The following is a 24626-nucleotide window of genomic DNA, read 5'->3' on the forward strand; positions in this document are numbered from 1 at the left end:
GTGTGGTGGCACATGTCTATAATCCCAGCAGTTTGGGAGGCTGAGACAGAAGGACTGCAAGTTTGAGGCCAGCCTCAGCAATTTAGTGAGTACTTAAGCACCTTAGCAAGACCTTGTCTCAAGATAAAAAGTAAAACCGGTTGGGGTCATAGCTCAGAGGTAAAGTGCCCCTAGGTTCAATTCCCCTTCACACACAAAAAATAGAGATTTAATCTTAGTGATTGATGGTCATCATAACAAAAACTGGATAAAACAAATGGCTAGTTTGTATAAAGTTTTTCATATTTATTTAAAAAAATACTTTGCATCAATTACAAATTATGTCATGGAGAAAATATCAATGGGGGAGATGTTCACAATAAAATGTTAAATGAAAAAGATATAGAAAACTATTTAAACATGTAAGAATTCAGCTTATCCTGACTATGACCACCTTGAGTTGTAAACACCATGCGTGACTGCTCCTGAGTAACCCAGGTCTGTTTTCACTCTATAAACAAACAAAACCAGCAGAATTAGATGTGGGCTTTAGGGCTGGGGATATAGCTCAGTTGGTAGAGTGCTCGCCTTGATACATGAGGCCTGGGTTCAATCCCCAGCACCTGCCCCCCCCCCAAAAAAAAAGAAAAGAAATGTGGGCTTTAGGATCAACTGGACCCCCTGGTGCTGCTAGAATGTGCCTGACATTCTTGATGTTAGCTTGAGATAAACCTGGTATCTTCCAGCTTGAATGAAATCACTTTTATGGTGCTGAGATTGAACCCAGGTCCTTGTGCTTGGGAGGCACCCTACCAACTGAGCTATATTCCCAGCCTTTGAAATCACTTTGATACTGACCACTATATAAGTCCTCCCTGTAACCCAAGTCTCAAATTCATTGGTCTTGCTGCTGTATTTGACCACACTCCTATCATTAAATCCTAAATAAATTGTACTTCTGTGTAACCCTGGATCTGTATGCCTCTTTCTTCAGTCTCACTGCATCCTTAGAGCCAGTTCTTTTTCTTTTTCTTTTTTTGGTACTGGGGATTGAACTCAGGGATACTTGACCCCTGAGCCACATCCCCAGCCATATTTTGTATTTTGTTTAGGGACAGGGTCTCACTGAGTTTGCTTAGCACCTCACTTTTGCTGAGGCTGGCTTTGAACTTGCAATCCTCCTGCCTTAGCTTCCCAAACTGCTGGAATTACAGGTGTGCCCCACCATGCCTGGCACTAGAGCCAGTTCTTTTATACCAAATTTTCCTGGAACAATACAATGTGATTAAATTTTATAAAACAAAAGAATAAATAAATAAATAAAAGACAGGAAGAAAAAAAAAGTTACAGTATTTTGTGTATTGGTTTTGTGTGTGTGTGTGTGTGTGTGTAGTGCTGGGGATTGAACCCAGGGTCTTGTACATATAAGGCAAGCACTCTACCAACTGAGCTATATCCCCAGCCCTATTTTGTGTATTGGTATGTGGTAGAATTGTAGACAATATTTATTAGTTCTTTGAACTTTTATGTTTCCCAAATTCTCATGCTCCATGAAGAAAAATATAGACAAACAAACAAAAATAAATTGGGTCTGGGACTGCAAATCAGTGGCAGAGCTACTGCTTAGCAGGAGAGAAGACCTGGGTTCAATTTCCAGCACTTCCAACAAACAACTTATTAGAAGAAAGTAGAAAAACATTAAAAATGGAGAAAAATACTATTTTGACTTCTGTGGTCTTTCAGCTGCTGGGTTCAGCAACCACACCAAGCTGGTCTATGAGGAAGACTCAGGCTGTTGCTCTAATGCAGAAGTGGAAGAAGAACCAGGGTCAACCACGGTGGAGGGCCCCTCTGTGTAATGGGCTGCTTGGTCCTTCTCCACCATTAGCTGGGCTCTCACAAGGCTCCACCCCACAGCTAAACCTAAAAGATGCCTCAGGAGGTTGACCTTCCTTCCCTCTCCAGACACTCTGTAAATCAATCACTTTCTTTGGTTTCTTTCCTGCCTGTCCTGTGTTCTCTTGGCCTGGGTTATACTTGGTGCCTAATTGAGGACTTCTGCTTTTCTTTGTGGGTTTGTTGGGTGCATGTGTATGTGCACATATGTATAAAGTGTAATATGCTTGCTCACCTTAACAAGTGACAATAGAACACAAGTAAAAATGTAGCCAGGTAAGGTGGCACATGTCTGTAACCCCAGTGATTTGAGAGGCTGAGGCAGGAGGATCCTGAGTTCAAAGCCAGCCTCAGCAGCAGCAAGGCCTGAAGCAAGTCCGTCAGACCCTGTCTGTAAATAAAATACAAAAATAGGGCAGGGGATGTGGCTCAATGGTTGAGTGCCCCTGAGTTCAATCCCCAGTACCCCTCTCAGAAAAAAAAAAAAAAAAAAGTAAAAAACTGGAAGTCCCACCTATACCATAACCCTGTCCAACTCATCAGGATGTTTACTGCGTGTCTTTCTAGGCCTAAGTCATTTAAGGAGTGACAAACAGAACTTTACTTGTTTTGTTTTAGTACTAGGGACTTATCCCAGGGGTGCTTTATTGCTCAGCTACATCCTGAATCTCTTTTATTTTTTGAGAAAGGGTCTCACTAAATTGCTGAGGCTAGAATCAAACTTGAAATTCTCCTGTCTTAGCCTCCGGAAATACTGGGATTACAGACCTGCACTACCATTCCTGGCCAGTTTCACTTTTTTGCTTTCTCCACAATATGCCACAATAATAATTCTATGGTACCAGGTATGGTGGCACACGCCTGTAATCACAGATTTGAGGCCAGGTTGGGCAACTTCGTGAGATCCTATCTCAAAATGAAAAGAACTGGGGGTATAGCTTAGTGGGTAGAGCACCCCTGGTTCAATCTCCAGTATTGGGGAAAAAAAAATTTTTTTAATGGGATCATGGGAATGCCCCTGCTAATCTGTATTCTACTTACATAGGTTAAGACCTATAATCTAGTATATATATCTAGATTCAAGGATGTGTTTGATCAGCAAGCAGTTTGTCTCCATCTTAAAAATCAGAAACATAACACCTAACTAGGATATCTGAAACTATATCAACTTCTGATCCTTAAAGACACTCTAATGCAACAACTTTCTCCATTTTTCACATCAAAGGAGGGGATTACTATCTATTTAAATAAATACAAAATACTCCACCTATAAATCTGATCAGTCTACTTTCTGTTCCAGTTGGAATAACTGGTCTAGCAAGCTAAGGCCATCTCTGCCTAAATGTAACTGCCACAAGGAAACTGGCAGTTGCTGTGCAAGCATGAGAGAGAAACAGAAGCTCCCTCTGCAGGTCTATGCTCAGCTTTAGCTCTGCAAACTCAGCATTCCTGAAGCCTCACTGAGAACTTCCAGTTTGTATACATACAGCCACCTTCCCTCAGCTATGCCCAGGAGCAGGAGCAGGTATATTTTTCCCCAGTCACATACTACTCAGAAGGACTCCATCCCTTGATAATCCGGGTCTCATCATCCTCATCTACACAGACTAAGAACAGCTCTGAACATGGCTAGTATGAGTGTTTTCACACTGTTGTCAAAGAGCAGCAGACAGAAAAGGGTTGATAATAGAAACAGAATGAAAAAATGGGAGACTGGAAAGGTGGACATTTAGGCAGAGGGATAATATCCAGAGTGAGAGCAGAAGTGGGTGAGGTCAGGAGGGGATCATGGGCCAAGAACCAGGGACAGGTCCCAGCAGTCAGTGTTGCAGGGCAGGAGCCTCAAGTAGCCAAGGTGGGCTGGGTGTTTTGCTTTGGCAGCATCCAGGACTGGCAGTAGGGTGTAGTGGGGTGTAGAGACAGGAGGGTAGTAATAGGCCAATCAGGCTCTTGGCTCTTTAGCTACTTTCCCTAGAATGCCCAAGAGAATGCCTGTGCAGGGAACACTGGCCTTCTGGGCTGGAGAGAAGCCACTTTCTGACCTGTCACTGTGTAGTCAAGTCATTAACCCTGAAGGACAGACCAGCCCACAGTCAGGAGGCCCTGGCTCCAATACCCACACAAGTGCCACAACATAAAAAAAAAGATCAACACTTAAGAATTATGAGCCTCCGTGGTGGTGCGTGCCTATAATCCCAGCTACTTGGGAGGCTAAGGTAGGAGGATCACAGTTTGATGCCAGCCTGGGCAACTTAATGAAGCCTTATCTCAAAATGAAAAATAAAATGGGCTGGGGATGTAGCTTAGAGGTAGAGCACTCCTGGATTCAATCCTGACTACCACAAAACAAATGAACAAACAAAACAAGAATAATGGCGGGGGGCTGGGGATACAGCTCAGTTGGTAGAGTGCTTGCCTTGCATGCACAAGGCCCTGGGTTCAATCCCCAGCACCACAAAATAAATAAACAATGGCAGGGGATGCAGCTCAGCAGCAAAACACTTGCTTAGCATGCACAAAGCCCTGGGTTCTGTCCCCTGAACAATGAAAACCAAAACAAAAAATAAACAAGTAAAAATTAATAACTTGATAGTTAAATAAGGTAAACTCTTGTATTTGCATATTAACATTTGTTTTAATTTGTATAAATAAAAGGGAATTTTCTACTTAAACAGTAATTCATCTGGGTCTTCTTGTATAATACAAAATTCTTCCATGGGAGTCTGATGATTTTGAGGCCAGCAACTCTTCTCACATGTGTAAACTAGAATTGTTCCAAATTCCACAGAAAGATCTGAAAAATACAACATATTCTGGATTCCAGCAAATATAACATTACGAGATGCATTCACATTGTCAAAGTATATTTAGTGGGCAGAGCACACACTCTGGAACAAGATGCCTGAATTCACACCCCAGTTCTATCACCTTGAGAATTATGATACTTCGCTGTGATAGACATGTGTTCATCATGATAGTAAGATTTCATTACGTATGAATCCTTTGACCAGCCCGGCACATCTTAAGTGCTCACTGTAAACAAAAAGGTTAGGTAAGTAAGTAGAAATAACAGAAGTGAAGGAGAAAGATAATTCAGTATCAGGATAACTGATGTTACTAAAGGGAGTGATTTTACCTAACAAGCTGAAATATATAATTACATAAAGCAAAAACTGTGCTTATGGCTTTCAGCTACAATATGATTGCAGTGCATCATATAATAAGTTGACACTGATGTCAAAAGGCAAATTTAATAAAAAGTAGCAGGAAAATAGACTCCAGATGCGACACAGGCACTGGTAGAAAACTCCTACAGCTTGCCATGCCACTCAGCTTAGCCAGCCTTCTGCCAAGTCCACGGAACCTTAGAGCAAATGAACAAGACTGGAGGCACAGGGATTCAAGGCATAGTCAGAAGCAGAGCTGACCCATTAAGACTCAATAAAGGATAAAGGATTTAATAAACATCTGAAAAAAAAGAAAATAAAAACAAGACATCTACAATTAAGGTAAAAAAAGTATAAGATCATTCTTGGAGAAATTGAACCACCTCCATGAGAAAAAAATCTCCAAATACAAACTTTTTAGGGCTCTTTAATATATACCCAACGAAGACACTGCCCAGTAAACAAATCCTACTCTTCCCACAAAACTTCCAGTTAGTGTGCTTTTGTATGTGTGTGTACACACTGGGGAATGGAACCCAGGATTTGGTGCATGTTAGGCAAGCACTGTAACCACTGAGCTATATTTTTGGCCCTTTTTAATTTTATATTTTAAGGTAGTCTAAGTTGCCTAGGCTGGCCTTGAATTTTCGATTTCCCTGTATCAGTCTCCTAAGTCACTTGGATTAAAGGCTTTCTATGCCTACTTGAACTTAAACAGGAACAACCTGTGGGAGACCAACCTTGCACGTGACTGAGTCACACTCCCCAGCTGGGTACTGAGATGATCAGTCACAGAAATGTGGCAGAGCTTTCCCCACCCTTCTTGGGTTCCAGGGATGGTGTCTCGTCCATGGGTGTGTCTTGCTACAGTCCCATGGGTGAAGCTATGCTCACCTGTTCCTTTATAATATAACCCCTTGCCCTGTTTAGAATAGAATCTTCCCTGTTAGTGCCTTGTGTGTGTCCCCTTCTCTTACTGTGCCCTTGGGTGTGGCCTACCCAGATGTCAGTCAGATAGACTCAGCCTCCTGAAACCTGACCCCTTGCCTCATTTGAATAGCTTCTCCTCAATAAAAGGGGTCAGTGCATGCTCTCTCTCTCTTTTCCTGTGGATCCTTAAGGTCAAAGGAGCCATCACAGTGATCCCAAAGAAAAAGGTATTTGTGTCTCTTGTGTGGTTATTTTGCGCAGCCCAGTTAGCCCAGTTCAACTGGAGTAAACCCTGAGCCTTTTAGTCGTGAGAACAGAAACCTGGCAACAACCAACCAAGCATCATCGGGCATTTACAGAAAAGCTCCAATAAAATTCAGTCATCAAAACAAGCACAGAAGAAACTAGCAAATTGGAGGAAACAGACAATGCAAGTAACAAAAGAAAACTCCAAAACAGAGAAAATGTTTCTTAAAGAGAGATAGAGAAAGAGAGAGACTGAACAACAAACACAAAATGTCATTTAAAAAAATGTCAGAGAACAAGGAGGGGTTCTTGGAAAATATAGAAATGCCAGGTTCAACATTTACACATTATGATTTCATTTATGTGAAGTTCAAGACCAGGCAAAATTCCTAGGGAACAGGGATGAGAAGAGTGAGGATCTTGAAGAGGAAGGGGCCTGCTATCTGGGAAGGAGGCCCAGGGGCCTTCCTGGACACTGTCAACATTCTCCATCTTAATCTGGGGGAGTATATACATAAGAGTGAATGCATGTAAACATTCATCACGAAGGACACTTAAAACGGCATGGTGGTACACACCTGCCATCCCAACTACCCAGGAGGCTGAAACAGGATAACTGTACACTCAAGCTAAGGCAACTTACTTAGTAAGACCTTGTCACAAAATAAAAAGGATGTAGCTTAAAGGTAGAGTGCTTGCCTAGGGTACACAAAGACTTTGCGTTTAACCCCTAACATCACCCCTCTCAAAAAGAAAAAAACAAAGAAAGAAAACATAATTTCTACAACTCAACAATAACAAAAATAAATAACCTGACTAAAAGGGGCAATGGACTTGAAAAGACATTTCTCCAAGATGATACAAATAGAAATCAAAATGAGAGGCTAGGCGCAGTGGCACATGCCCGTAACTCTAACAATTCTGAAGGCTTAAAGGCAGGAGGATCGTATATTTAAGGCCAGCCTCAGCAATTTACTGTGACCTTGTCTCAAAATAAAAAATAAAAAGGGAGGTTAAGCTTCTTATTCTCAAGAGAGCCCACATTCTCCCTTGAATGTATATCTTCTTCCTAAATAAACCTCTTTAGGCATTTAAATAAATGCCTTTGTCTGGCACATGCTGAAATTCTTTTCTATTACATATGCCAAGAACCCCGTTGGTCCCAAGTTGAACTCCCCCTTTCTCTTCTGTTACATCTCGTAGTGGCCCATATGGGGAACTTTGGAGACATCAACTTTGGTAGGTCTACTTTCTTTTTGATTTGGCTACGACTTTTTCTGTTAGCATTCGCCTATTTCCTTTACTTTCAAAGGCTGAAGAGCATAACCTCAATCTGCCTCACTAGCCATGGCTCCCATTCTTGGGCAGCTAGGAAATTCCCAAGCTGTGTAGATTCAAGTGGCAAAAAGGTGATTGTTAGCTGGGTGCGGTGGCACATACCTGTAATCCCAGCAGCTCAGTAGGCCGAGGCAGGAGGATTTTGAGTTCAAAGCCAACTTCAGCAATTTAATGAGGTCCTAAGCAACTCAGTGAGACCCTGTCTCTAAATAAAATACAAAACAGGGCTGGGGATGTGGCTCAGTGTTTGAGTGCCTTGAGTTCAATCCCTGGGACCCGCCCCCGCAACTGCAAAAAAAAAAAAAGGGATTGCTGACGTTCTAGGGAGCTGGTAGAATCTCTGAATAACTGTGAAGGAGCTCAATGATCTTTAAAAATCCTTTCCTTCTTCTCTCACACTGCATTGCAAGACCACCTACAGGTTTCTCAGCTTCTATGGGATTTAGACAGGTGATCTCTTTTTTCTGTTTTTCCCTTCCTCCTTTCTCTTTTCCTTCCTGCTTTCCTTGGCCAAAAGCTCTTTTCTCCCCTGGAAGATGAGTGTTTGTTGATAAAAGTGCCAAAAGTAGGACACACTCTTTGGCCAATATACCCCATTCCTGGATCAGAGAGAATTAAGTTTCTTATCCAGAAGACACATATGAAGGATTGGTCTTCCAGTGTTTTGAGTACCCCTTTGTTTTACCAAATGTGGGGTTCACTAGAGACATTTTTGGAGGGACTAGGCCCTGACAAGATAATCAAAGAAATACCTCCATTAATCTCTACATTCAGACCTGATACACTTAGTGGACAATCTCCTAACTCTAATCTTCTGCCATAAATCTAAGTTCTGAGTATGACCTCTTGTCATGCCCTCCCCCTCCATTCTCTAAACTCTCTCTATACAGTCTCATGTTACATGTTCCAGCTGAACTATTCTGCCCTACATAGTGAATGTCAGCTATAAATAAATCTGTATTAAAACTTACTTTGTGGGGCTGGGGATATGGCTCAAGTAGTAGCGCGCTCGCCTGGCATGTGTGAGGCACTGGGTTTGATCCTCAGCACCACATAAAAATAAAATAAAGATATTGTGTCCACCTAAGGCTAAAAAATAAATATTAAAAAAAAAAACTTACTTTGTTCTATCCCAAAGTGCCTCAAAGCTCTCTACAAGGTTTTATTGTATCCTTGCTATCTAAAATAATAATTTAAAAATTGTAAATCCTTATGTGTACCTAGACTACTTGAGATTTAGGGATTTTTTTAAGGATTTTTTTAAGGATTTTTTTTTTTTTCTTCATAAGAGATTTCTATTCATGAGGGCCTATCAAGCACCCTGAGGACCACATAACAAGAACAAGCATGCTTGCACCGCCAGTAATTTTCAGACAGACATATAGGTCAGATCTTGATTGGGACAAAGGATACTCTGAAGATACAATATGGGATAGATTCCTGGCCGGGCATGGCAGAGTATGCCTATAATCCCAGTGGCTTGGGAGGCTGAGGCAGGAGAATCACTAGTTCAAAACCAGCCTCAGCAACTTAGCAAGACCCTGTCTTTAAAAAAAAAAAAAAAAAATTAAAAAGGGCTGGGGATGTGGTTCAGGGCCCCTGGGTTCAATCCCTGGTACAAAAAAAAAAAAGTCCAGTCTTGGTTAGGGACTCAAAGAATAGCCTCAGGCTTGTTTTTGTTCTGTTTTTTCCTTTTCAGAAAACCACTGAAGATTATGGGAATTCAATGTATATCAACGAGAATTTACCCCTTACATTTAACATAATTGGAATTTAAAGTTTTGGTGCTGGGGATTAAACCCAGGGGCCCCTTACCATTGAGCCATATCCCAAGCCCTTTATAATTTTTGAGACAGGGTCTTGCTAAATTGCTTAAGGCCTTGATAAATTATTGAAGTTGACTTTGAAGTTGCAATCCTCCTGCCTCAGCCTACTGAGTCGCTGGGATTAGAGGCATGTGTCACCATGCCTGGCAATAACTGGAATTATTTTAAAGCAGAAGATTTTTTAAAGAAAAAAAGGAGAGAAAAAAAATTTATTTTTCTTGTAATATGGCTTGGTCCCAATATAAATTGGAGAATGGAGACTTATTCTGTAAATGGGAAAAGAATGGACAGATATCTGACTATCCGTATTTTACCCCCTGCTGTCTTTTTTTTTTTTTTTTTGATACCAGGGATTGAACCCAGGGGCACTTAACCACTGAGCCACATCCCCATCACACCCCCACTCCCCCCTTTTTTTGGTACCAAAAATTTAGGGGCATTCGACCACTAAGCCACATCTCCAGCCCTATTTTGCATTTCATTTAGAGACAGGGTCTCACTGAATTGGTTAGCATCTTGCTTTTGCTGAGTCTGGCTTTGAATTCATGATCCTCCTGCCTCAGGCTCCCAAACTGCTGGGATTACAGGTGTGCGCACCCACGCCTGGCTCCACTGCCTAGTTTTGCCCACATGCTCCTACCATGATGTGCTATCCTCACAACAAGCTCAAAGCAATGGAACTACTTGATAGTAGACTGTAACCTTCAGAACTGAAAGCCAAAATAAACTTCTTACGGTTTTGTCTTTTTTTTTTTTTTTTAAGTACTAGGATTAAACCCACATGCTAGGCAAGCATTCTATCAGTAAGCTACATCCCCAGTCCTTTTTATTTTATTTTGAGACAGGGTCTTGCTAAATTTCCAAGGGTAGACTTGAACTTATGATCCTCCTGTCTCAGTCTGTCTTGTAGCTGGGATTACAAGTGTGTGCCACCATACCTGGCCATCTTGATAAAAGTTAATTTCCTCAGATATTTTGTAATAGTAATGTGAAGCTGACTAAGTTAATGTACTTTTATTATAAAAAACTTCACATTTTTCTTTAAAATTTTCAAAAGAAAAACTAATGATTACAAAATATTAATTATAATCATTTAGAAGGCAATTTATTTTTTATTAATTTATATTTTTTCCCATTGTTTCTGAGACAAAAACTATGTTGCCTAGGCTAGCCTCAAGCAATTCTCCTATGTCATCGTTCCAAGTAGGTAGGGCTACAGGCATAGGCCTACACACCCAACTAGACAAAGTTTGTATTTATTTATTTATTTATTTTTGTGGTGATGGGGATCAAACCAAGGCTTTGTGCATGCAAGGCAAGCACTATACCAACTGAGCTATGTCCCCAGCAACAAATGTTTTTAAATGATTATAAATTTTGATTGTATAATAAGGTGATGAAAATAATATTAAGAGTAGAAATGCTCAGCCTTTAATCACCGAAAATGGTTGTTAGTAGTTGTGTTAGATTGGTTAGATCATAATTTTTCTTTTTTTTTTTTTTTCTTTTTGGTGGTGCTGGGGATTGAACCCAGGGACATCCTACCACTGAGCTATATCCCCATCCCTTTTAATTTATTTTTTTACTCTTGAGATAGGATCTCACTAAATTGCCCAGGCAAAGCCTTGAACTTGAGATTTTCCTGCCTCAGACTTTAGTCACTGGGATTACAGGTATGTGCCACTACACTCAGAATGTTATATTATAAATTTCCTAAAGCAATTTTTATCTCCCAAGTTTTCTACAAAATACTATATTTTATAATTAAACAAAAACATGGCCTATCATTTTAGTATAATACCAAGATAATCCAAGAATTGCATAAACTCAGATTAATAAAGTTTACCTAAATTAGCACTTTGAAGCATGCTGATCAGTGCTGGCATAAGCTGAAATTCAAATATTCTTTGACCTCCACAGTGGCTACAGGCTGGGATATCAGTGATTTCTGATGTAGGGCAGGTCAAAAAGAGTGGCTCTCCACTCCAGGAATACCTACAATAAAGATAACAGAAAACCTGAAGTCAGAGGCACATACATACAAATCATACCCCAATATCTGAGGTCACTCTTTGCACACTTCCTTTCTTAGAAAGTACCAGGAGCAAAACAAAAGACCAAAGAAATCCTCCAGAGCAAAAAAACAAAACAAAAACACCAGAAGCAGCAAGTCTATAAAGCACAGCAAGACATCTGAAGTCTGGCCAATGCTGAACAGAGTCCAACTATGGCTGCAATGAAGTCCAGACCAGCCCAACTACAGAGTAAATGGACTCAAACCTCCCTTATAGCAAAGGGGCATACTTAGTATCTACTGTTCTCCAACATATAATTTCTTTTTTCTTAAATACTTTTTTAATTGTAGATGGACACAATACCTATATTTTATTTATTTTTATGTGGTGTCAGGGATCGAAAACAGCTGGGGATGTGGCTCAAGCAGTAGCGCGCTCGCCTGGCATGTGTGCGGCCCGGGTTCGCTCCTCAGCACCACATACAAACAAAGATGTTGTGTCCGCCGAAAACTAAAAAATAAATATTAAAAAATTCAAAAAAAAAAAAAAAAAAGAAAACAGCGCCTCACACATGTTAGGCAAGCATTCTAACATGGAGCCACAGCCCCGGCCCCTCCAACATATAATTTCTTTCTTTCTTTCTTTTTTTTTTACATCTTTATTTTATTTATTTATTTTTTTAATGTGGTACTGAGGCTCAAACCCAGGGCCCCCCCGCACATGCAAGGTGAGCGTTCTACCACTGAGCTATATAACCCCAGTCCCCCAACATATAATTTCTAACAAATAAAAAAGTTACTAGATGGGTAAAGAAACAGGTAAATTTAACCCATGAAGAAAGTCAATACCAGAAAACCCACAGACAAGATGATGGTTGTATTAGACAGGGTCTTTATAATACCAGTGACAAGGGCTGGGGCTGTAGCTCAGTAGTAGAGTGCCCGCATGGGTGAGGCACTGGGTCGATCCTTAGCACCACATAAAAATAAATAAAGATTAAAAAAAAAAATACCAGCAACAAATATGTAAAAGAATGTAGTGGAAAAGGTAAACAAGAATGAATGGATGAGTAATTCAGCACAGAAATGGAAATTAAGAGAGACTGAAATAGAAATACTACAAATGCAAGATGCTGTGTGTCAGAAAAAAAGGACTAAGCTAGGCGTGGTGGTGTGCACACAGCTACTTTGGAGGCTGAAGCAAAAAGATCACTTGAGCTTAGAACCTCTACCGCAGCCTGGGCAACAGAGATAAAATAAAAATAAAAATAAATAACAATAGATTGGACAAAATAAAAACATGAATTTTTAGAAAAAAGCAAATATAAATTATTCCAAATGGAACTAAAAGTAAGACCCCAAAAAGAGAACTTTGAAAGACTACAGTATAATTTTTCTTTTCTTCTTCTTTGTTTCATTGAATCAAACCCAGGGCCTCTGAGCATGCTAGGCAAGTGCTCTACCACTGAGCTACATCTTTAGCCTCTATGGTACAATTTCAAATAATCTATCATACAGCCTAGCACATGTGAAGTACTGGGTTCTACCCTTAACACCACATAAATAAATAAATAAATAAAGGTATTGTGTCCATCTTCTACAACAACAAAAAAACTATATATTTTTTTTTTGTGTGTGTGTGTGTGTGTGTGGTATCTAACACAGGACCTTGCTCAACAATGCTAGGCAAGTACTTTACCACTGAGCTTCATATGTCTCTTTAACTACAGCTAATTTCTAACAGAAATGACAAAGGCAAGAAAACAATGGAACAGCTGGGCACAGTTGTGCACACCTATAGTCCCAGCTATTCAGGAGGCTGTGAGGCAGGAGAATCACAAATTGAAGGCCATCCATGGTAACTTCATGAAATCATCTCAAAATAAAAAAATAAAAAGGATAGGGTAAACATAGCTCAGTGGTACAGTGCCCCGCAGTTCAATCCCCAATATGAAAATAAATATAGACAAGACAGCTAGGCTGGTCATAAAACTCAGGTAAAGTGCCATGGTTCAATCCCTACTATGCCAAATTAAAAAAAAAGAAAAGAAAGAAAGAAAACAAAAGCTAGAAAAAGGGATTTTGAATATTTTTCACCATAAAGATGTAATAAATGTTTAGGATAAATGTATTATTTATTCTGATTTAAACATTACACATTGTACACATGAATTGAAATATCACACGGCACTCCATCACTACACAGAATTTTCATGTATCTATTTTAAGTGTAAATTTTTTTTTTTTTTAAAGAGAGAGAGGAGGAGCGAGGGGGAGGGGGTAGAGAGAGAGAGAGAGAATATTTTTAAATATTTATTTTTCAGTTTTCGGTGGACACAACATCTTTATTTTATTTTATGTGGTGCTGAGGATCGAACCCAGTGCCCTGCGCATGCCAGGCGAGTGCGTTACTGCTTGAGCCACATCTCCAGCCCTAAGTGTGAAAATTTCCATTCAATAAAAATATGTGTTTAAAAATAAATATTAAATACATTTTTTACACAGACAAAACCTGAGAAACTCTCTCCAACAAACGTATTAAAAGTTCTTCATACTGAAGGGAAATATCAGATAGAAACAGATCTGCATGAAAGAATGTGGAATACCAAAAGGGTGAATAGGTGAATAAATATGAAAGGATTTCTCTCCTCCTGACTTTTTTTTTTTCCAAGTGCTAGGGATGGAACCTAGGTCCCAGTTACATGCTAGGCAAAAAAAGCACTCTACCAGTGAGCTACACCCCTAGCTCATAAGAACTTTTTTTTTTTTTTGGTATCAGGGATTGAACCCAGGGGTGCTTAATCACTGAGCCATATCCCTAACCCTTTTTTTAATTTTTATTTTTGGTACCAGGGGTTGAACTCAGGGGCACTCAACCACTGAGCCACATCCTCAGCCCCATTTTATATTTTATTTAGAGACATGGTCTCACTGAGTTGCTTAGGGCCTAAGTTTCTGAGGCTGGCTTTGATCTCTCAATCCTCCTTTCTCAGCCTCTTCAGCTGCTGGGATTATAGGCATGTGCCACCATGCCTGGCTACTTTTTTATTTTGAGACAGGGTCTTGCTAAGTTGCTTAGGGCCTCATAAGTTGCGAAGGCTGGCTGTGAACTTGTGATCCACCTGCCTCAACCTCCCGAGTCACTGGGATTATAGGTGTGCATCACCATGCCTGGCATAAAAGAACTTCTGATAGTTATTTTACTTTATATTTATTTTCCTTACAGACTATTTATGATTTCAAGCAAAAAAATCTCCATCCATATATATATATATATATACACACACACACATACATACACACACACACATACACCCACATACCCCCCCAACACATATATTTACATGTGTGTGTATACACATGCATATACATATACATACACACATTTATATAAAATACAACATACACACATATATTATACATATACCATGAGGCTTATAGCATATATAGAAGCAAAATTCATAAAAACAAGATCATAAGTGCAGGGGAATGATAAATGGGAATCTATGCTGTGGTTCTTAGAACTACAATAAGTAATACTGTGCAACATACTCGTTAAGGCAAACACTAAAAACTTATACAGTTATATTACACTTATATAGTTATAAATTAAAGTGAAGAAAGGAGATAAAGCACTGGGGATTTTGCTCAATGGTAGAGCACTTGCCTAGCATGCCAGAAACCCTAGTTTCAAGACTCAGTACTAAAAATAAAAACAAAACAAACAAATAAACAAAAAACAAAACAAAGAGAGAGAGAAAGAAAGAAAATAAAATGGTAAACAAAATACTCAATTTAATAATTACCATAAATAATTAAATGAACTAACATTCCAAACAACAAACACACTGTCAGGCTGGATTTAAAAAAAAAAAAAAGCAGGACCCAAACATTTAAGTTGTTTAAGAATCACATTTTATATTTAGAGTAGGAAATAGATTAAATGTAAAAGTATAGTTAGGGGCTGAGGGCATAACTCAGTAGTTGAGTGCTTGCTAAATATTTGTGAGGCCCTGAATTCAATCCCCAATACCACCCCCCCCACACACACACACACAGAAAGTGGATAAAGATGAATCAAAGACTAAACAACAGAAATCTAATTTGGCTATATTAGTATTAGGGAAGATTCACTCAATAGGAAGAAGTATAAGACAAAGTAAGAACGTCATAATTGTAAGAGGATCAACTCATTAGATAAATATAGCAATCCTAAATATGCACACAACTTAAATGGCATAAAAATTCTGAGGCAGCTGGCACACACCTGTAATCCTAGCAGCTAGGGAGGCTGAGGCAGGAGAATTGTGAGGCCCTAAGCAATTTATTGAGACCCTGTCTCTAAATAAAATATAAAAAAGGGGCTGGGGATATGGTTCAGTGGTTAAGTACCCTGGGTTCAATTCCTGGTAACCCCCCAAAATTCATGAGGTAAAATAAAGAAAAATGAAATTATGTCATTTGTAGGAAAATGTATGGAACAAGAGACCATCATGTTAAGCAAAATAAGTTAAACTCAGAAGGTAAAGAGTCATATGTTTTCTCAGGGCTGGATTAATAGCTCAGTGGTAGAGTGCTTGTCTAGCACATGTGAGGCACTGGGTCGAACCTCAGCACAACATAAAAACAAATAAATGAAATAAAAGTGTTGTGTCTGTCTACAACTAAAAAAAAAAAAAAAAAAAAAAAAGTCATATGTTTTCTCTCATAAGCAAAAACTAGAGAGGAAAACGGAAAATAAAAGTGGGGGCAGGGATTTTATGAAAATCAAAAGGAGATCAGTAGAGGAAAGGGACCAAAGGGTGAGAAATCAAGAAGCGGGGGGGAGGGGCTGGGGATGTGGCTCAAGAGGTAGCGCGCTCGCCTGGCATGCGTGCGGCCCGAGTTCGATCCTCAGCACCACATACAAACAAAGATGTTGTGTCCGCCGAAAACAAAAATAAATAAATAAATATTTAAAAAAAAAAAAAAAAGAAGCGGGGGGGAGAAGTGTTGGGAGTGGTATTGGTTAAAGTTTATTATTATGTTGTGTGCATGTATGAATATTTAACAAATCCCATCATTATGTACAACTTTAATGCACCAATAAAAAAAGTGGAAAAAATTCATGAGGCAAAAATTGACATAATTAAAAGTAAAAAAGATATATTCACAGTTATAGTACGCTTTTTTTTTTTTTTTGGTACCAGAGATTGAACCCAGGGGTGCTTAACCACTGAACCACATCCCCATCCCTTTTATTATTTTATTTTGAGACAGGGTTTCATTAAGTTACCAAAGGCCTTGCTAGGTTGATAAGGCTGCTTTGAAGTTGCAATCTTCCTGCTTCAGCTTTCCTAGCTGTTGGGATTACAGGGATGTGCCACTGCGCCAGCTAGATTAGATCAAAATTTAAATGTTCTCTTGAAAAGTGAATGTTACTGAGCTGGGAACTGTTGAGCAAGCCTGTAAACCCAGCAACTAAGGAGGTGGAGGAAGAAGGATCTCAAGTTCAAGGACAGCCTGGGCAACTTAGCAAGACCATCTCAAATAAAAAATAAAAAGGACAGGAGATGTATTCAGTGGTAAAATGGACCTGGATTCAATCCCCAGTATCAAAAAGGAAAAAAAGATAGTATTAATGGGCTGGGAATGTAGTTAAGCAGTAGAGCACTGCCTAGTGGCCCTAGTTGGACCTCCATCACAGAAGGGAAAGGAAAAAAAAAAAAGACAGTATTACCATAATGAAAACACAATCTGGGCTTGGTGGCCCATACCTGTAATCCCATCGACTACAGAGGCAAAGGCAGGAGGATTTCAAGTTCAAGGCCAACCTCAGCAACTTAGTGAGACTCTAAGCAATTTAGCAAGACCCAGTCTCAAAAAAAATTTTTTAAAAAAAGCTAGGGTGTAGCTCAGCTCAGTGGTAAAGCGCCCAGTTAAATGCCTAGTACAAAAAATAAAGGACTTGTATCCTGACAATATTAAGAACTTATAGAATTCAATAAAAAGATAAATAATCCAATAAAAATATGGCAAAGAATTTGAACTGATGACAGGTGTGGTGGCTCACACCTGTTATCCCAGGTGCTCAGGAGGCCGAGACAGGAGGGTTGAATTTTGACACCAGCCCAGGCAACTGAGCAAGAAAATCTTAAAAAAAAAAAAAAAAAAAAATTGAACTGACACTTCACCAAAGATGATATTCACATATAAAAAATAAGTACTTGAAAAGATACCATCTTTGCTAGAGCAAATGGGAAAATGCAAACTAAAATCATAATGAAGGGCTGGGGCTGAAGCTCAGTGGCAGAGTGCATGCCTAGTATGTGTGAGGCACAAGGTTCAATCCTCAGCACAACATAAAAATAAACAAATAAAATAAAGGCATTCTAACCATTTACAACTACAAAATTTTTTTTTTAAATCACAATGAAATATTACTATACTCTTCAAATGGCTAAATTTAAAAATAGAACATACCAAGTACTAGCAAAGATGTGCAGGATCTAGAAATCTTATACACTGGCGTGGGAATGTAAATAGTATAAACAACCAGGTGTGTCATCCCAGTGGCTGAGACAGGAGGATTCCAAATTTGAGATCAGCCTTAGCAACTTAGTGAGACTCTAAGCAACTTATCCTGTCTCAAAATAAAATAAAACTTAAAAAAAGAAAAAGAAAGAGCTGGAGATGTGGCTTGGTGGTTAAGGGGCCCTGGGTTCAATCCCTAATACTGAGGAAAAAAAAAAAGGTCAAATAAGTAAATAAATGGTAGTAACAAGCATTGATTATTTTATTAAATAAAATAGGCTGGGGGAAAACCGTTTGACTCTTTCTTAAAAAGTTAAATATGGGCTAGGCTGGGGTTGTGGCTCAGTGGTAGAGAGTTTGCCTAGCATGTGTGAGACACTGGGTTTGATTCTTGGCACTATATGTAAATAAATAAATAAAAAGATTCTCAACAACTAAAAAAAAAAAAAAATTTGTATTGTATACCTATCCCACATGATACAAATGTTGTAATCCTACATACACTACAAAAAAAATCTGGATACAGAATATGTCTAGAATGATTTTTTTGTGTGTAAAAAAAAAGGGTGGTAGTAATATGTAATCATATTTGCTTATGTATGTAAAAAAAAAAAAAAAAAACTCTGGAAATGACACACAAGAAACAATAACGGGCTGGGCATAGTGGCACACACCTGTAATCCCAGATGCTTGGGAGGCTAAGACAGGAGGATTGTGAGTTCAAAGCCAGCCTCAGCAATGGTGAGGGGCTAAGCAACTAAGTGAGACTCTGTCTCTAAATACAATACAAAATGGGGCTGAGGATGTGGTCAAGTGCCCCTAAATTCAATCCCCGGTACCAGAAAAAAAAAAAAAAGAAACAATAATGGTTATCTGCGCAGGTTGGGCAGATGGTGAGAAAGAAATTTCTTGTTTTTACATATTTATGTTTATATTATTATTATTGTTTTGCAGATAATGGGAATTGAATCCAGGACCTTGAACATGCTAAGCAAGTGCTCCACTACCAAGCCATTTAAAAAAAAACTATTTATTTATTCTAACTTGTTAAATATGACAGAATGCATTTCAATTCATAGTGCACATAGAGAGCACAATTTTTCATGTCTCTAGTTGTACACAAAGTAGAGTCACACCATCATGTCTTCATACATGTACTTGAAATGTACTTGGGATAATGATGTCCATCTCATTCCACCATCTTTCCTATTCTCCTGCCCCTCACTTCCCCTTCCCTCCCCTTTTCCCTATGTAAAGTTCCTCCATTCCTCTCATGCTCCCTTGTCATACCCATTAAGGATCAGCATCCTCGTATCAGAGAAAACATTCGGCATTTGGTTTTTTTGGGATTGGCTAACTTCACTTAGCATAATATTCTCCAACTCCATCCATTTACCTGAAAATGCCATGATTTAATCTCTTGTAATGCTAAATAATATTCCACTGTGTATATATACCATAGTTTATTTATCCATTCATCTACTGAAGGGCATCTATGTTGGTTCCACAGTTTAGCTACTGCTATAAATATTGATGTGGCTATGCCGAGCCATTTTTTTTAATCCACTGTTTTAATTGACTAATATTGAACCCAGGGTATTTTTACACTGAGTTACAACCCCCAGCCTATTTTATTTTTTACTGTGAAAAAGTGTCTTACTAAATTGCTAAGGCTGGCCTTGAACTTGAGATCATAAGGACTGAGGATGTGGCTTTAGAGTACTCTTGAGTTCAACCCCCAATACTGCAAAAAAGAAAGGAAGGAATGAAGGAAGAAAGGACGAGTAAATTGAAGAAAATATATTTCCTTTACCTCAAAATCTGCTCCTGACAAGCAGCAATTCTCTTCATGAATTTGTAAAACATTTGATCTCCACTTTTAATTTTGGTCTTCTCATATTTTTCATTACCATCACTAAAAAAAATAAAAAGAGAAGCGGAAACCACCTTTGAGTGTGAATATTAAGAGTATTATAGGATTTAGAAAAGAAAACAAGATAATCCTCTTAAAAAATTTGCTGCGGTGGTGCACTCCTATAATTTCAGTCTGTTGGGGCAGAGGCAAGAGGACCTTAAGTCAGCTCAGGTAACTTCGCAAGACCCCGTTTCAAAAAAACCCCAAAACCCGGCGAATGAAGTTCATTGGTAAGGCACCCTTGGGTCCAATCCCCAATGCTCTTCCACACAACAGAAATAAAATAAAAGGGATCTGCAGATGTAGCTCAGAGATGAAAAATCCTCCTGGGTTCACTCTTCAGTATGATTTAAAAATTTTTTTATCAGGGGTTGGAGATATAGTTAGCTCAGTGATGGGGGCATGCTCAGCATGCACAAATCCTGAGTTCAATCCCCAATACAGCAAAAAAGAAAAAGCAAATACATACACAAAATTTAAATATCAAAAATATTTAAAGCCAGGAATGGTGACACATGCCTATAATCCCAGCCACTTGAAAGACTAAAGCAAGTGGATCACAAATTAGTGAGGCCCTCAGCAATTTAGTGAGAACTTTCAAAATAAAAAGGCCTGGGGACGTACTTCAGTATTAAACCACCCTTGGGTTCAATCCTCAGTACCCCCCCAAAAAGTAGCTCATTACAGAGTGTCCCTGCTTATAATATACATATGTAGCCTACTGGCTCACCATTCTCCCAAGCCATTTTCAACTCTGGGATAATCATTTAAAAAGTCCATAAGTAAAACAGACCTGGCAAAGAATTAAGTCAACTCTACAAATATCCTACTTTATATTATTACATAGCAAAAATGATCCTCCTGCCTCAGCTTCCCAAGTTGCTGGAATTATAGGTGTGCACCACTGCACCCAGCTACAAAAGGCTTGCCTCTGCTATGAAAAACATTTAAAAAGCCCAGCATGGTGGCATATGCCTGTAATCCCAAAGGATGTGGAAGCTAAGGCAGGAGAATCACAAGTTCAAAGTCAGCCTCAACAACTTAGTGAGCCCTAAGCAACTTAGCAAGACTCTGTCTCTAAAAAAAATACAAAAGCGCTGATGATGTGGCTCAGTGGCTAAGCACTTCTGCGTTCAATCCCTAGTACCAAAAAAAATTTTTTTTAAACAGAAAGGGTGCTGGGGATGTAGTTCAGTGGTAGAGCACTTGCCTAATATGCATGAAGCCTTGGATTTGATACTCAGTACCACAAAAAAGGAAGGGGTAAGAGAACACAGGAAAAAAAAGTTAAAGAAATAGTGAATGCATCTTCTGAAAACACTTGGCATCTCTAACTTCTGTCTGTTCATCTTGGTTCATTCTCTTTTTTTGGCAGGAGAGGAGGGTACTGGGGTTTGAACTCTGGGGTGTTTCAACACTAAGCTACATCCCAGCCCTTTTTATTTTTTATTTTAACATTTTTTAGTTGTAGATGTACATAATAACTTTATTATTTTTAATGTGGTGCTGAGGATCAAACCCAGTGCCTCACATGTGTGACACAAGCACTCTATCACTGAGCCACAACCCCAGTCCCTTTTTATTTTTTGAGTCTAGATCTTGCTTAATTGCTGAGGCTGGCCTGGAACTTGCAATCTTCCTACCTCAGGCTCCCGAGTTGATGGGATTCCAGGCATATGCTACCATGCCCAGTCATCCTGGTTCATTTTCTTGAGGGCATTTATAAATAGACCAAAGTAACTGCTGGGTATGGTGGCGCATGCCTATAATCCCAGTGACTCGGGAAGCTGAGATAGGAGGATTGCAAGTTTGAGGCCAGCCTCATCAATGTAGTAAGGGTAAGCAAATTAGCAAGACCCTGTCTCAAAATAGAAAGGGCTGGAATGTAGCTCAGTGGTACAGCACTCCTGGTTCCACTCCAAGTACCCCCAAAATATTTTAAGTTATAAAAGCTGTTCTTAAAAATGCTAAAGCAGGTAATTTTTTCTTCCTTATTTTTCTTCCTTTAAGATTTATAATGAATCTCATGTTTATACAAGCAATAAATGTAAAGAACAGTTTGTTAATAAATAAATAGACCAAAGTACCTTCATGCTAACTCAAGCTGGCTGATGAGGAGGTGCCCTCTGTTTGTGTATCCTATTCTCACTCAAGATTGAAGCAGAAAGATCCTACCACAAAAGTTCTGCCTGGAAAAGTTCCCCCAGGTACTAAGGTGAAACCAATTGCACCTACTATGGCAGCTTCTGGACCAAGTCACCTCTCAACTTCAGCAGCATGCATTCTCACCTTTGGGAAAGCAACTGTTCCATGCCAATTCCTTCTCTCTGTTGATAGTCCCTCAGAAGGCTGTGGGCATGATCTAGACTGACCAAGTCTCTGTAATCATCCTCATCTACGACACAGATGTAGTAGGGCAGGAACTGTGGCACTACAGTAGGCAAGGCCATCCCTTCTGCTGGAGGTTCAGAATGAGTGGCATCCAGGACAGTGTCCTGCAGGTGCAGGTCTTGGAGCTGGGCAGTGCAGTCTGCATCTTTGGCAGAGTTAGACTCATGAACAAAATCCAAGGTAAGCTGTGGTGGAGGCGCCTCCTCACTGTCACTTCCCCAGTCATTTGCACCTTCACACCAGTTCTCAGCGACAAGGCCATTTTCTTGTTTCTGGAAGAATATCTGGTGAATAAGGTCCAATCACACTTAGGAGATTTCATATATTCCTTTGGCTTCAGCAACCCATCCCTTCAATTTCCTGAAGGAGCCTTCACCAGTCCCTCCAATTCATCTCCCCGAACTCCATCTACTACTTGATAGCATTGGTCAGAGGTGACTTAAATACCAGTATTAAGTATATACTTTTCAGGGGCAGAGTGTCAGATACAGCAAATGGTTTCTTCAACCATCTATTCCAAAATCTTTTTTGTTGTGCTTCATACATTGCTAGATTGAAAGGAAAGAAGTTCAGTTCTCAGACTCCTTAGCAGCTACGGTTTCAGATATAATGAGAGGTATGCTTATGGGGCCCACCAGAGAGAAACATAAACTTGACATAGAGTGTGGTAAAAATACCAAGAAACAAAAGGAAGTCAGTCTATAAATATAGGTAGAACAAGACTGGAGAGCCAACAATTCTGTGACAAGGATGGCTTGCAGTTCACCAGATCACACCTAAGCTTCTGGACTGCAGGAGAGGTAGCCTGACAGATGGGCCAGTGGAGATAGGGGTTCAGGAGGTCATTCCTGAAATCGCCTCCTCCAGTCTATGTAATTTGTAAATATATAAATTCCGGTGTGAAGCCTGTTTGAACTAACAAGAGTTTTCTTTTTTATTTTTTCCCCCCAGTACTAGGACTGAACCCAGGAGGACTCTACTATTGCTACATCTCCAGTCCTTTTTATTTATTTCGAGATAGGGTCTCACTAAGTTGCCCAGGATGGCCTTGAACTTGAAGTCTTCTTGCCTCAGTCTCCTAAATAAATGGGTTTCCAGGCGTGCGCCACAACACCTGGACCATTTTATGGTTCTGAAAGAGCAAAACCAATTTCACTGTACCACAAAGAACACAGCTTAAAAATTGATTTTATTTTATTTTTTTTTAAAATTGATTTTAAAAGATATTTTGGGAAATACCCTCATATTACAGCAAAACATAATGTCAATCACAATTACTTTACCTGTGCCTCTTTCTCATGCACCTGCAGGCACTGGGAGCGGAACACCTTCCAACTTCAGGGTAAAAACACAACAGTGAGAGCTCCACTCCGGACTCCCATCCCGCTAACCCGCCCCAAGCCCTCGGCGTTTCCCCCACCCAGCCCCAAGTCCCCCGTGTTCGCCCCACACACCCCGCCCCAACTCCGCCCACTCGGCGTGACACTCGGCGTGACACCCAGCCTACCTGCGCGCCCCGCTGTCGCCGCACTTGGGGCGCGCGCAAGAGAACACGTGCAGTAGCCGATGGAATGGGGAGCCTTCCAGCGGGCAGTACACCTGCACGACCAGAGTTTGTGGCTCCTTGCAGCGTTCACACACAGGCCTCGGCGCTGCTACGGCAGGCAGGGCATCCTAAGGAAGGGGGAAGCGCTCAGACCCCGACTCTGTCCCCGAACCTCTCCGCTGCCTCCCTGCGTACGTACTCCTCGCTGGCACCCGCCCACCCCACCTGCGCTCGCCCTCACCGGAATGCCACCCAGCTTGCTAGCAGTCCAGGCACTTGGCCCGGTAGGGCTGCCTTGCACTGCCAGGTCTCTAAGCCCGAGCAGCACCGGCTTCCGAACAGCCGCCATGACAACCTAGTTCGCACGTGAAAAGACGGAGTACGGCAGCTGAGAAGGTACAACTCTGCGCACGCGCATCATGTAACCAGCGAGACCCCGCCCAGTGAATAGGATGGGTTCTGAGAATGCTGAAGTCTCATTTTAAAGTGTTTGGGCTGGGTCAGGACTCTGCAGATAACTGCTGGTGTCATAGCTTTAAATGGGGGAGCGCCCAGACGTTGTGCCTTCTAATGTGCTGTGATAGGAAATACACACCATCTATCATGACGAGATCTTGCCAAAAAATTTTACCTGAAAATAAAATTTTAGGCCAGATAATGGTACCTTTGAGATTAGAAGCCCCCGTTTTTTTTTCCCCTCCCTATTTCCTGGTTTCCATTCCAGCTTCCTCATTCTGAGAATGGAAGCTGAGTTGCTGCCCCAAAATTCTAGGCGGGTGGCAGCCAAGATTGAAAAACTGAAATTAGGGGGCTGGGGTTGTGGCTCAGCGGTAGAGCACTTGCCTAACATGTGAGAGACCCTGGG

General features: G+C 40.2%; 1 protein-coding gene across 4 annotated transcripts; it reads right to left on the reverse strand.

Annotated features, from left to right (window-relative positions):
- Window positions 1-24156, reverse strand: Pdcd2l (programmed cell death 2 like). 4 transcript variants are annotated; one of them, XM_058580433.1, is made up of 7 exons: window positions 24003-24156; window positions 23723-23889; window positions 23499-23550; window positions 22114-22487; window positions 19723-19833; window positions 11229-11377; window positions 1-4669 (listed from the first exon to the last, which is right to left on the reverse strand). In XM_058580433.1, the coding sequence occupies exons 1-7, from the start codon at window positions 24108-24110 to the stop codon at window positions 4539-4541; spliced, it is 1092 nt and encodes a 363-aa protein (XP_058436416.1). In that variant the 5' UTR covers window positions 24111-24156; the 3' UTR covers window positions 1-4538. The 4 variants fall into 4 exon arrangements, with proteins under 4 accessions (XP_058436416.1, XP_046303864.1, XP_046303866.1 ...); XM_046447908.2 differs by having other exon boundaries at window positions 22114-22499; XM_046447910.2 differs by lacking the exon at window positions 19723-19833 and having other exon boundaries at window positions 22114-22499.
- Between the last annotated feature and the right edge of the window lie 470 nt (window positions 24157-24626).

Source organism: Marmota monax, unplaced genomic scaffold, assembly GCF_021218885.2.
Source record: "Marmota monax isolate L192 unplaced genomic scaffold, Marmota_monax_Labrador192_F-V1.1 WCK01_AAM20220418_F8-fsc00101, whole genome shotgun sequence".
NCBI lineage: Eukaryota > Metazoa > Chordata > Mammalia > Rodentia > Sciuridae > Marmota > Marmota monax.

Coding starts and splice junctions, on each gene's coding strand:
- Pdcd2l (XM_046447908.2), bottom strand. CDS start 24,110: ATGGCGGCTGTTCGGAAGCCGGTGCTGCTCGGGCTTAGAGACCTGGCA. Junction 23,551..23,722: donor GGCGACAGCGGGGCGCGCAG/GTAGGCTGGGTG, acceptor TTTACCCTGAAG/TTGGAAGGTGTTCCGCTCCC. Junction 19,834..22,113: donor GAACAGTTGCTTTCCCAAAG/GTGAGAATGCAT, acceptor TTCTCTTTTTAT/TTTTTTTAGTGATGGTAATG.